Below are 13,568 nucleotides of genomic sequence, written 5' to 3'. Positions count from 1 at the left end.
GTTTCTTGAAATGGATTACCTGAATCCCCTTTCTTTGTTAAGACTTGTGTTGTCTTTGGCCTGGTGGTTTCTGTAGCTTTTCCTCGGTGACTTTTATACTCAACATCGTTAAAATGTCCTTCAACTTTCATTCCTTGACATATTAAGGGGAACTTCCAGTCTGCCATCTGGGCTGAAAGTTGAGCGGAGGAGACTGCTTTGCTCGTAAGAAAGTAAAAATACCGCAAGAAATGCGTCACGGGGGTAACCAGCTCTTTTTATTGATTAATATGAAGGATTTTCTCACAGGCGTCCCCTCAGGTAGCGCAGGCGATGCGGATGGTTTGGACGCGGCTCGGGAACAGGCAGCTGTGCCCGCCCGCCCTCAGCCGGTCCCGCCCCTCGGCGCAGCCGCGGAGCCGCCGGGGCCGCGCCGGGCGGGAGCGGAGCCGAGGTGAGCCGGGCCCGCCTGTCCCCGTGCGGCCCCTCAGCCTTCCTTTCCCCAGCCCATCGCCCCTCCGGCCCGTCCCTGCGCTGGGGGGAGGAGAGCTCCCAGCCCACCCCGCTGGGGCAGGGGGTCCTGGCGCGCTGCCCGCCCGGGCCGGGCGGAGCGCGGGGTGCGGCCGGGCCGGGCTGGGCTCCCCGCGCCCTGGGGAGCGCGATCCGCGGGGCCGCCCCCGCTCCTTCCCTCTCGCTCTGAGGGGGTGCCGGGGGGGAGCTGCGGGGCGGCGCTGCCTGCCCTCGGCCGGCCGGCGCTGCGCTGGGACAGGCAGGGTGTACTGACTTGGGCTTTCGTGTGCTCTCAGTCCCTCAGAGAGACATTCCTGTGAAATTCATGAACCAACATGCTTGGCAGAAGACCTAAAAAGAGCCCGCAGGCAAAGGGCCAGGGAGCTGCAGTTGCGAAGCAGGTAAGGAGGGCAATGGGCCAGGGAGATGTTGTTGCTTGCAGAGCAGGTAGGGAAACCTCCTGCTCCCGCTGCCCCTCAGGGTAGGCTGGTTCAGAACTCTTGCCGCTGTTTTCCTGCTGGAACCTCCCATGCCTTAATCGCACTGCAGGACCGTGGAAAAAATTAAATTGAGCGGTGCCTGTTTTCCTGCTTTCTCCTCTAACGCATTCTTCTTCAAGTAAATAGCTGATATGCAGCAGGGGGAAGCCACATGTTGTAATGCTGTAATCTTTGCACGAGACCTCATGACTCATGCTTACAGTATTTACTTAGCCCAGCTACGTTGAGATTTAATAATAACTTCGGTAACTCTGGGAAGGTTTTCGTTACATCTCTAAGAAAGCAGAAATTAGAAAACCAGAATATCAGGCAACAACTTCAGGAACATACATGGGGGAACGTTAAGTTGCTAACAGGAGACAGTTAATTTTAACTTCCCTGTGTACAGTCATTTTTTTTTTTTTGCAACAGATAGACTGATATGCCTATGCCCCTTTCCTATAGCTGGAAGTGAGCTTAGATGTGTCTGTGTGTTGGGTTTTTTTTCATGCTGTTTACCTTTGGATGTAGTTTCAGAAGCCTTGTGGAGAGACAACGTGATTTAGTCAGGGTTGGTAGGTATAAGAAGTCAGGCAACGGCATCAAAATTAGAAATACAGCCAGCACAAAATTCTATGTAGAACAGTAAAGAAAAAAGTTAGAGGTAAAGAATATGTTTCAGCCAGAATGGAACTTTAAAAACCTTCAAAGGTAGAATAGAGGCCAGTAAGAGGTGGAATAACTGGAGAGGTATATGTATGTGTATATATAGATAGATTGATTGATTGATAGATACACAGTCTGCCTTACAGCATGATGACTGTTTCTTGAAACAAATGGTTTGTTCACTTTCAAATTAACTCAGTTTAATCTGGTTTTCTGCTATGTAGTGTATCAGCAAGTTTTTCATAACTTTTTTTTTCTGATATATTGAACATTTCTTTAACATTATTAATTTCATTGGAAATGTGCTTTACTGAGTGGATTGAGAGACCTGGAGCTGGCACTGCTGGATTCTGGTTTTGACTTCATTCGTTACTACACTGGGTTCACTTTGCACACTTGCAGTGTGGTAATGAACAGATCAAATGTGCTCCTGCTCCATTTTACACGTTGAACTTGAATCTTTAGATCACCATTGTAAATATTCCCTATTTAAATCTCATCATGACCTTCTTTCCATTCTATCCCAGACTGCAAATACATTAGTTTTGTTCTATGACCAGGAGATGGATCAGGCAGAGGGTGCCTGGCTGATCTGCCCGGTGCCTTATGCAATGTCAGGGGTAGGATTGGTGCTGCAAACAAATTGCTGATGATTTTGAGTGCTGTTGCTGTTATCTCTGTAATTCTCAGCTATGCTTCACGTTCTCCTGTGGTATTATGAAAGAGTTCAGGGAGGGACACAAAATATTTCAGGGCAGTAGCCACCAGCACCTCAATTTCTGCAGGGTTAAAAGAAAAAGTTACTGCACATACTAGTTTATAATCTGAGGCATCTTCAGCTTCTTGCAGCACTTCAGATCCTTGAGACAGGAGGAGGCTGCTAACTCTCCTAATAATGACAACTGATGTTTTTTTGCTGTGCTGGAGAGAAGCTCAGGTGCTCCCTCCTTGGCCCTGTGAGGATCAATAAGCCATCAGGGACTTGTGCTTTGGAAAAGTCTGAGGAAAGCTGCTCCACCTACCTCATAGGATGAATCTAACTCAGTTAATTCCTGTGTATAAAAAAGCTTAGCGTACTTCAACTAAAACGTTTTATTCTGGGGCAGTTAGTATCTTAACCAGCACTATAAAAATTGTGATAAACTGACATTTTAGCAGAATGCCTTTTAGACTCGGACATCATGACGTTTCTGTGATGTCCTGTGGCATGTGTTGAGCAACTGAGTCCAACCCCTGCTGTCAGGTTGTGTTTACTGTTATTAATACACTCCTGAGATCTTATCCCTGAGCTGATGATCCATCCAGCCTGGTGGTGCAGTGTGGGCACTGCTGGGCTTTAAATGCTCTGTGTTTCCCTGTGTTTCCCTGTGCTTCCCACGTGTTTATGATTTAGACACCAAACTAACCGGGAGTATAGAACAGTTCTGTATCTAGAAAGCTTCTTCAGCAGGTAAGGGTGAAGTCTCTGCAGTGCCCACATGTCAGACCTGTTGTGTGTGAACAGTGAGTGAATATTTTTTGGCTTAGCTGTCTCAGGCACTGCCCTGAACTTCCCTGATGGTATCTGCTTTATGAGACTCGGTAAAACAAACAGCGTTTTATTTTACCTTGTTATGCCAGACTGTTGAATGGGCTTGATTTTTAAGAAATCATAGTTTGTGTAGAGTATTTGTGGCTTATTAAGACTTATGAACTTTACATCAGTTGTAAGTGCCTGGTATGCTCTGTTTTGGTTATAGAAGTGGTGTGATAGTGGGCTGTAAAAAAAAAAAAAAGAGCAGAACCCGGAATGCGTGAAATTCAGAATGCATGAAAATAATCCATGCAGTGTAATGTTTTTAGGTGTCATCTTTGTTCTGGCTGCAGGATTTTTTTTATTCTTCTTTTTTGTTCTTTTCCCTGGGCTCCAGCTGGGGCTGTTTGTAGAGTTCAATCCTGAGGAGATGCTGCTGGGAGCAGAGGAAGGTGGGGATGATGGGGACCTGGAAGCGGAGCTGGCTGCTCTCACAGGAGCGAAAGTAAAAGAAGGGAAATCCAAACCAAAGGGGAAAAGTAAGTTAAAATATTTTATTTATTGGCTACCTGAATAATTTATTAAAGTTACCTTCAATAAATTTATCCAAAGTTATTATTTATCTAAAGAATATTTAGGTTTATCTAAACTGGGGTTTTTTTCTGTCACTGATAGAAGCTTAAATTGCAACTACCCTTTCCTATACTTAGAAAGGTTTAAGTTCTTACTCCACAAAAAGGGTTAGAGGTTTTTTTGTCCCTGCTCTTATAGACATAGCAAAAAGATCTCTGAGGGCCAGCCAATGTAGTGACTAAATTAAGACATGCTTGTTTAGCATATAAAGTCCTAAAAAGGTGTACTAGGTGCTGGATGATTTCTGAAGGGAAATTGGAGTGGGAATTGTTTGTCGTTTGGTTGTTCTTCTGGTTCTGTTTAAAGAATAAATTTACTGAATGAGCATTATATTTTTAGTTACTTGGAGTCTGTAACCAACATTGAATCCCATTTTAAGAGGGAAATTTTTGGAACTGATGGAATTGTTGGGAGAATCCTGTACCTTGTGTTGTGCAGGAGGTTAGTGTGTCTCTTGGAATGGATCATTACCATTCTAATATCTTAAGGATCTGTTAATTTTGTCTAATCTACTGTAAATCAGGGCTGCTGCTGAGAGGGACACTAGTGAGCATGCTCTGCCTCTGAGCAGGTCCGTGTTTGTGGATAAACATGGGTGAGCTGGCTCAGGAAACCATGAAAATAAACTTTTGTTGTGCTGGGCTTTCAGCTGAATCAGGTCCTTGGTCTGGTTTGCTCCCTGCCTGTTTGAGCTGCAAGGGAGGGGTGGCAGCAACTGGTTGAGGTGGGACAAGGAAAATGGGATTCTTGGTGTGTGAGATACTGGAAAGAAGGGTTATGGCATCTCCAGCCTTATTTATAGCTTAAATTTTATTTATTTAATAAACCTTATTACAGCTCTGCAGTAATTTGCCTGTAATGCCACACAGAGCAGCAGGGAAATGAAAGATTTTTAAATATTTAGAAAAAGTGACTCTATAAACACCGTAGTTGATGAGAGACAGAGGGAGGTGTTTGTGTCTAAAACTAAATTCCAAATAATTTCCACTTCTCCAGATTAACTCTTAGAGCTAGGAAGCACAATTGTAGAAAAAACACAATAGCAGAATTTTGACCATTGGACACAGGTTACTCGTGGCTAAAACGTACATGTTTGGAGGGTGAATCTGCATCAGGAGCTCTTGAGTTGTTGTCAGCTTTTCAAGTGCTGACTTCCTTCTCACCCTGATCATGTCATTTATTGTGGTTTTTTTTCAGTCTCTTTATTCTGAAGAGGAAAATGAAACTTCAGACAGTGCAAAGTTAATGTTTACTGTGCTTTCTAAATGTATGTGTTATGGCTCATAAAATGATTTTCCAGAATAATTTGCAGCTACTCTTTTCCTGGTAGCATTGCAAGTGCATAAATTAGAAGCTTGTGGAAGATGGACAATTGGACAGCTGGCACTGGGGACTCAGGAGAACTGGATATTGTAGTGGAGGGGACAGGATGGAGAGGAGGAAGGAGGGGATACAGTAAGGACAGGGGAGAAACAGGTCCTGCCTGGAAAAGGGCAGAAGAAAGGGATCCAGTTCAACATGAACTGGTGCTCAGCTCTTGTCTGAGCACAAGATGCAGTAATTCCCTCCTGGATTTACATCCTAGAACTCTGATGGGGGTGGGGAAGTGATCTCCTCCTCCAGCTTGAACATGCAGGCAGCAAAAGCTGTACTGTTGCATCATCTTCAGCACAGAGATCCCTGCTCCCTGAGACTGAGAAATGCTGGCTGGGCAGCCACTTGTGTGTTTGAAATTGTGCCCTCAACTTGTGCACTGGATTAGAGCTGAACAGACCTTCTGAGGAGGCTTGATTGGATTTTTTGCCTCTGATGGGGTTTTCTGGACAGCCAGTTCCTTTGGATGTCACCTGCTGTCCGAGTTGCTCATGTATTTGGCCCTCAGCAAAACTCTGCCACATGTTTGATGTAAGTTCTGAAGCACTGATAGGGTAAATTAGATTATTTGAACAGAAACAGCTTTGTACCTGGGTTAATTTTCAGCTGATAGAGCAAGTGCAGGGAGTGGATGGGATGTGTTTAAATTGACTGTAAAGCTCTGTCATGAGGATGTATATTTTGTGCAGCCTTCACTGCCACTGGTGAGTCACTTCCCTATGCAGACATATGACTGTATCAGAGGCATTTCCACGGACAGCTGGGATTTGTGTGCAAACAACTTCACCTTTGAGAGCGTGTGGGGGAAGTTGATAGTTTAGGAAGATGTGGTTGGCACAGCATGAAGCAGAGATGAGAACTCAGCAAGAAGTTAAGTCGAGTTTTCGGGATGAAGACCAGAAGCAAAATTACAAAATGAAGGAGCCAAGAAAGATTTGGAAAAGGCAAAATCTTGTGGGCATGAGACAGCAGTGCAGAAAATGTGCAAGTGTCTCCCTGCCTGCCTTGACTGTTACTCTCAGAAACACTGCTCTTGCTTTCCCTGGATGCTCACTCCCAGGCTGACCTTTATCCATGAATATCCTGCGTTTACCTGTGAACTTGGCTGATGAAGGGGACACAAGAGGGGACGTCCCTGCTCTCTTTAGCTGGTAGCAACTCCTTTAGGATTTATATCCAGTGACTGTATGAGCTGTTACTTATGGTTTGTGGCTCCTTGTGCTTCCCTTCTACAGCTCCTCTGCCCATGGATCACATTGAAAAGATGGCTGCAGAGTGTATGAAGGACCTGACCGAAGATGAGGAGGAAGATGCAGATGATGAAGACTTGGAGAAAGATACAGATCTGTTGGTATGTATAACTCTGTTAGCAATAAGATTTAGTATGATTTTGTTTTTTTTTTTTTTTTTTAACGGAACTGCATTTTGCAAAAATATCTGTGAACTTTGTGGTGAGAAACAAGTGGGAGAACAGCAGGAATCCCACTCTGTGACAGCTGGTGAAAGACAACCAGGGAGATTCTCCTTAAACTGATTGCTGTCACAATTCTGCTGCTGCTTCAGGTAGTGCTTGGCCTGAGAGAATGTCTCCCAAGGAATTCCTGGTCATTTCAGTGAGTGATCTATTTGGCAGGATTTAGGGAAAGATGTTAAGCAGTGGTTTTGAGTAGATGCTTTTTGAGAATTTCAGATCTAGGTTTGCATGATCTCTGTGAAAGTGCTTCTCTGAGCTTCTCCAGCTTCAGATCTGCAGCCACAGATCTGTGTGGTGATCCTGAGCTGCAGTGTGGCTTTTCAATGTTATCTGGAACCAGCTTCATTTTAAAATAAAAAATAAAATTACATTTAAAAAAGGGCTGCAATGTAAGATCTTTAGACTCTTCACTTGGGTTCAAGATCCAGCTAAAGATTTTGGAACTTGCGATTTTTTTATTTTTGTCTCTTGAGAACATAGAAAATTTTGAGGAAGAGCCTTTTGTTGGCATTTACTTTTACTTTAGGCAGAATTGCAAGAAGTTCTGGGGGAGGAAGGTGAGACAGGAAGCTGTGAGGATGAACTGATAGCAACAGAGCCATCCCCAGCTGAAACAGAGGATGAACAACCTGAGCTGCAGTCACAGGTAGGAATGAGCTTCATGTTCCTCACTGTTCTGCTGAATCACTGTTGTCATGCTGGTGTGAGGATCACAAACAGGGATCTGGGACACGTCTTCTGACTTCCTTGGAAGGGAAAACTGCACTATTGCTGTCTCCTCTGTGGAAACCAATGCTGTCAGTCCTCTTGCAGTCAAATCCTTTATGCAGTTAATGCATGTTTCTGTTGTGTGCTACGGATTCCAATGCCCCTGTATGTTGGGCACATTAGTAAATGGGACTGAGAGAGTTTCTGCAGAGATAATGGCAATAATTACATCAGTAGCCATCTGTAGGGTCTCTGTAGCTGTGGAGAGTTTGTAAGTAGCTACTCATAACTTTGCTTAGGCTGCTTTTGTCACGGCACTAATTCCAGGCTGGAGGAGGAGGAAAAAGAGCTCTTGTTGTAGAAGCAGGTTGAAGCCCAGAAGGAGCAAACTAGCATGTTTTAAAAATGAGAAAAGAAAAAAAAAAATCAGGATTTGTGCCAAAATACCCCTTCACACCCTCTGTTGTGTGTGTTTGAGAGACTTTACTGTTCTCTTCACCTACTCACTGACCACATGGCTCCAATTACCCTGTGACTGGGAGTTTTCCAGATGTCTCCACCCGTTCCTCTCTATGGTGGCTTTGAGGGAAACCCAGAGGTGGATCCAGGGCCTGTTAGTGCAGCACAAACACTCCTCTGTTTTAGGGGCTGTTTCTTCCTTATGGTCCTAGTTCTCAGGAGCGGGTGTGGAACAGGAGTATTTGTATGTCAGTGCTGGGGGAAAACTTGTGGAGCTGCATGAAATAAGTTGTCTTGACTTGTTTTATTGTTTTTTCTGAGACCTCCTCACTTCCTGCTGTTACCAGTGAGCTCCAGCAGACCCTGGAGAGGAGAATTGCTGACTACAGGACAGCCATTTCCAACGCCAGGGAGTCGGGTGAGGGGGCCAAAATCCGCCGCTACGAGAGAGGCTTGAAGGTGAGTTGGCTTTGCCAGGTGTGTGAGTGAGGGGGAGGCAAAGGCAGTTCTCTGAAATGTGGCCTTTCCAGGCCTGTGAATTTGTGCTCTTTTTTCAGGGGTGTGAATTTGTTGAAAGGGGAGAGAGATTTTAAGATGCTACCTTGTGTTACTTTAAAAACATTTGTTGTCACTTTCTACCAACCTGATGTAGCAAATATACAGATAAGGAATAACTTCAGCTGCCTTCTGTGCATCAGCTTTGTTGCTGTTGAGTGTGAGTAGTGGTAGTTGTAGGCAGGGTTTGTGGTACATGCTGGATTTAAACCCACCAGTCTGGATCTGGACTGGACCTGTGGGGACTGTTCAGTGTTACCTTAAAGCAAAGTTCAGGAGCTTTCCTAGGCCATTCACATTCCAGTTGATCCCTGTTGCCTTCCCTCGGGTACCAACCTTCTGCTCAGTTCTGTGAGACAAAGGGAGGGGGTACCTTTCCCGGAGTGTCTTGGCTGTGCTGGAGAATGAATAGAATGGGACGTCTCGTTCAGGCAGTTAAAAGCTGCAGCACAGAGCAGTTCCCCAGCCTTGCCTGCTTTCAGGCAGGTGGCGTGCTTGCAGTGAGTTGTGGTGCTTGGTGATTACTGCTGTGCAGGGCCTTGATTTCCCTGTTTGCTTTCATCTGCTCTCCTGCATCACCTCAGGCAGCAGCCAGCTCTGTTGAGCAAAGCTTTGCAGCTCAGAGCTGTGCTCTGAGAGAAGGATGTCATGGCTCACTACGTACCTGGTGTCTTGTAGTACTGAGGCCAAACCCAGGGCAGGAAATGCCCAAGAAAAATGTCCCCATGTGTCCCCTGCCTGGCAACTCTGAAAGGAATGTGCACGGAACCACCTGACCTTCCAGAGAGCAGGAGGAATGGGCAGAGCAGCTATTCTGTCCAGTAATGAAGCTTAGTGTTCTGTTTGCCACTTCCTTGAATTTTCATGGGGGGAATTTCCCTGTGCCTAAGCAGTGTAAATAAGGATAATAGACTAGATCTCATTTCACAGCTCAGAGTTCCTTAATTAGCACAATGATATGCCAACAAATGGTGTAGAGTTCTCTCCTGTAGGTAGTTCTTGGAACTGTGAACTTAAAGCTTGGTGTTTAATTGCATTTCCAACCAGTCTGTCATCCCCCACGTGTGGGGGTTGCTGCACTGGTCTGAACCCCAATCTCACAGTCAGTTTAAAGTATCTCTGCCGCAGTTACTTAATAGGTCAAACAGTGTCATGGCTGACCAAAAATAGCAGTGATTCTGGCACTGATGGGATTTCGTTGTTGTTGTCTTTCTGTGCTTCCATTTTGGTTTCTGTGGACACGCAAGAAGTAAAACTTTTATTTTGGCTTCAAGTGCAATTTGATCTTTTGTCTGAACCTTAAATTGAATTAAAAAAAATAAAAATACTGGGGAAGGTAATATTTGGGGTGGGGGAAGGGTTTTCAAAAAGGAAGCAGCAGTTAACCCCATTTGCAGATGGGGAGATCTTCTTATCCTGAGTCACCAGCCAAAGCTCCATATCCTTTGGTAGTATTTAATGGCTTTTTCCCCTTGCATTAAATGGGTTTCCTTCCCTAAATCCACATAGGCGGTGACCTTTCAGAGCAGTGTGTTTCATTTTGGTTTTAAAGACATTAAAATCCATCTGCAGTTGGCATGAACAGCTTCCATGGTGACTTTCTATGATAAACTTGAGTGGGTCCCATGCAGCAGTTCTGGGTGTTGAAGTACTTGCATTTCTTGCATTTATGTAGTTTGGGTAGCAAGCCCTTTGCATCGTGTTGCTCTGATATAACTGGACACCTTTCCCTGTGCTGGAGTTGACCTTGCAGAAAAACAGGGAGCTGAGGGGCAGCAATCTGTGGTGTGTGAGCAACAGATCCCATCACATATGAGGGAATGAATTTTTGTTTCAGTGATTTTATGCTAGTAATGTGTTTGATGGAAGTGCCTGTTGTTGTTCCACCTCTGCCAGACACTGGAAACCATGCTGGCTGCAGTGAAGAAAGGCAAAAAAATCAATGAGGAAGAAATGCCACCTCCTGTTGCAACAGGAAAGAGTTCTTACATATCTCAAACCACAGGAGTGGAGCCAGAGAACTCAGGAGATTCCCCAGAGGATAAAGCTGAGTGTGCTGCAGATGATGAGCAGCAGAGCTCTCCTGAGGCAGTGGAGCAGCTGGAATCAGAGTCTCTGCAAGGTCGTGCTGCCACTAATCCTGCTGTGGAAACAGGTACTGTGGCCTGAGAGGAGAAGCAGTTGCAACACTCTTTTAATGCTGCATCTTACCTGACCTTTGTGTTGTGTAGCAAAGCACTGCTTGTGTTGGAGCTTCCCTGCTGAATGTCTCAGAGCTCTCCATGGAATGCTGAATTTCTGGCAGTGGAATCAGTTGTTACTGCAGAGCTCTTATATGCATGGTATCAGTACCCTTAACTTTTGCTGTGCTGCAGTTTCCCCTTCAGTGTTTGACGTGTGGAATCCCAACCTTTGAATAGTTTTGAGACATAGACTGAAAGACCTTCTTGTGGTTTTTTTGGGGTTTTTTTTGGTTTTTTTTAAATTGGAAAAATGGAACTGTTGGGTCTGGTAGGACCTGTGACTGAGGGAAGAAGGCTGTCTGTAAAATGGCTGATTCAGAGCAGAAGAGGACAAGTGTGGGTTGTGTGGGTTGGCACAGGTGGGCACAGCAAGGGGTGCACATCTGTGCTGCTGTGTGTGCCTCAGCACTGTTCCATGGGGGCACATCATCTCTGCTGCTGTGTGTGCCTCAGCACTGTTCCATCCCCGCAGATCTGCAGCGCAGCCGCACGCGAGCCGTGCTGCTCACGAGGCAGAAGGAGTACAAATTGGCAGCTCTCAAAGCCAAGCAGCGAGGGGACCTGGAGAGAGCCAAGGAATACATGAGGGCAGGCAAGGTATGCACACCAGACAGCCTGAATGCTGAGCATCCTCTCTGCTGTACCCACAGGCACTGAGTGGCAGATACTCACTGTGGCAGCTGGCCAGTCTTGGACGTGCTCGAATAAATCTTATGCTTTGGTGTTTTTTTTCCTGCATTAGAAATTTAATGTGGTCTTGGAAGCTTTGGACAGTGGGCAGCCAATAGACCTCCAGAATATGCCTCCATCTCCTCAGGGTAAGGCTTGTCTTAAGGAAAGCTTTTCAGAAGTCTCTGTGCTGTAATGGAATGATTCTGCACTTGATTGCACAACTATAAAAAGAACTGAAGATCATTTAGGTCTGAGGCTTTCTGCATATTCACGTTCTAATCAAGACCAGTGAAGGAAGATGAGGTATTGTTACTTATATTGAAGTTATTCTGTGAATTAAAAGTTTGAGTAAGTATGGATGTCTAATTTTCCTAGTTTTGTAACTTTAGATAATAACCACTATTTGAAGTGGAAAGGAAAGAAGGATAATGGCCACTCTTAAAGTTTACTGTAGTATTTGATAGTGTTATGTATTTAAACAGAAGTTCCTCACATCCAAATTGAGAGATTAATAAAGAGATTGCAGTGAAGTCTAATTTTTTAAAGCAAGTTACCAATATGAAGGATACCTTCCTCCTAGTAAGAGAGAGTTTTGTGGATTTTTTTCTGTTGTTTTTTTTTAGGGGGGGGTTCTGGTTTTTTTAAATAGATACAATATCCCCAACAGTTAATACTTGATCTGTGCAGCCCAGTGTTTTAAACAATTTACTTTAGTAGATGGGTTTATTCTAACAAACTAAATGACAGATTATTTCAGTAAATCATGAGATTCATGACACAAGTTATAAACTGATCATTAAATGGCATTACAGAGAAACTTCACCGAGCACATAATCTTACCTTAAAAAGTGCAAGATTTTTGCAGCGAATGATATTTAGTTTTCTGAAATACCTACTATTATACAATGCCAGAAATTTCTGAACTGATGGTATTAGTTTCTTCCCTTTTCCAGCACATCTTTTGTTACTAGGATACTTTAGTCAATTAGCAGTCTTCTTCACTCTTTCCATCTGCCAAGATAAGAAGTTATATTTTGGGAAGAGAATACTTGAACTGTTTTTACCTTTTTTTCCTCTTCAAGCAGCCCTAACCTAAATTAAATCAGCACTGGAGAATTTTCTATTATAAAGCATTTACTCTGAGTAGTGGGAACCTTAGATTTTACCAGCCATGGAGATACTGTTTGGAAGCCAAAAAGCTTTCAGGAAGTTGATGTGATCAAATTGATGGGTTTCTGACTACCGTGTGTTGACTTGCTGTATATGGAACACACTGTGAAACTTCCTGCTTCCCTTGCTTTGCAGATCTTGGAAGTTTAGGAAATCTACAGGATGCATCCAAGCAAAAGGTACCACCTCGAGAGGGAAGTTCCCAGGATCTTGCAACAGCTGAACTTCAGTCCCAAGAAGCTTCAGGTAGGACTTTTGGAGCAAGTCATGGAAATAATACGGTACGTTTTGAGATCTCCATGCTGTAGCCTCTCATTGTGTGTGTGATTCCAAGATTCCTTGCAGCAGCCCAGGACGGTGCTGGAGGCGCTGCAGCAGCGGCTGGACAAGTACAGATCGGCAGCAGCTCAGGCCAAGGCCAGCGGGGACGAGCGGAAGGGCAGGATGCACGACAGGATCGCCAAGGTGAGTGGGGCTGTTGGTGGCCAGCAGAGCCAGCTGAATGGGTTCTCTGGCTGAAGGCTTTTTCAAGGCTGAAATAATTTGTGTGTTGTCCTTCTGTTTGAAAAGAGGTCCAGTGGGGAAGCTGGAGAGCGTTTGGAGGAAGACAGAGAGACAATGCACATATTGTAGCAAAATACTGGGTCTTTTAGGGTGTTTGTGCTGGTTAAATACAAATGATTGCTAATTTATAGTCAACTCCACTGTATGTCTTCCTGATTGCAGCAATACCAGGATGCCATAAGAGCCCATAAGGCAGGGAGAAAGGTGAATTTTTCGGAGCTACCTGTTCCTCCTGGTAAGTGTGAACATAAAATGCCCTAATACCTAAACTTTTGCATACTTGCTGGGCTCAGAAGGGGTTTGCAGATATTTCCTTCTCATCCTGTGGAGCAATTCCTTCTCTCCTCAGTGAGTAGGGTGGGCTTGCTTTTTGGTGGTACTGTGAAACTGCTTACTAATGTGCTCCCAAACACTGACACTGCCTGTTGACTGTTTGTTTGATAGCAGGTAAAAGTAGTCTAGAGAGACAAAACAAATCATGCCCATGGTCCCACTGAGGCAGGAACTGAGCCTGCTTCTTGAGACACTGTGTCCTGTTTATCTTCTTTAGAACTCAGGAGTGCTGTGTC

At 44.7% G+C, this 13,568-nt stretch overlaps 1 protein-coding gene across 3 annotated transcripts in view; it reads left to right on the top strand.

Moving 5' to 3' along the window:
• The first annotated feature begins 389 nt into the window (after positions 1-389).
• Positions 390-13,568, top strand: part of CC2D1B (coiled-coil and C2 domain containing 1B) — a 28,755-nt gene continuing 15,576 nt past the window's right edge. For 2 of the 3 annotated variants that reach the window (XM_027894432.1, XM_027894414.1), the window contains exons 1-12: positions 390-433; positions 786-890; positions 3,545-3,686; positions 6,390-6,505; positions 7,155-7,274; positions 8,117-8,254; positions 10,247-10,505; positions 11,066-11,190; positions 11,336-11,411; positions 12,571-12,681; positions 12,770-12,900; positions 13,162-13,234. In XM_027894432.1, the coding sequence (XP_027750233.1) occupies positions 825-890; positions 3,545-3,686; positions 6,390-6,505; positions 7,155-7,274; positions 8,117-8,254; positions 10,247-10,505; positions 11,066-11,190; positions 11,336-11,411; positions 12,571-12,681; positions 12,770-12,900; positions 13,162-13,234 (1,357 nt within the window). In that variant the 5' untranslated portion in view covers positions 390-433; positions 786-824. Of the gene's footprint in view, positions 434-710; positions 891-3,544; positions 3,687-6,389; positions 6,506-7,154; positions 7,275-8,116; positions 8,255-10,246; positions 10,506-11,065; positions 11,191-11,335; positions 11,412-12,570; positions 12,682-12,769; positions 12,901-13,161; positions 13,235-13,568 lie in introns of those variants that run through there. The other variant, XM_027894423.1, reaches the window with a different exon arrangement.

This window comes from Empidonax traillii, unplaced genomic scaffold (assembly GCF_003031625.1).
Source record: "Empidonax traillii isolate 1590-97213 ecotype Southwest subspecies unplaced genomic scaffold, ASM303162v1 scaffold15:size5535645, whole genome shotgun sequence".
NCBI lineage: Eukaryota > Metazoa > Chordata > Aves > Passeriformes > Tyrannidae > Empidonax > Empidonax traillii.
This window is presented reverse-complemented; position numbering and strand designations above follow the sequence as displayed.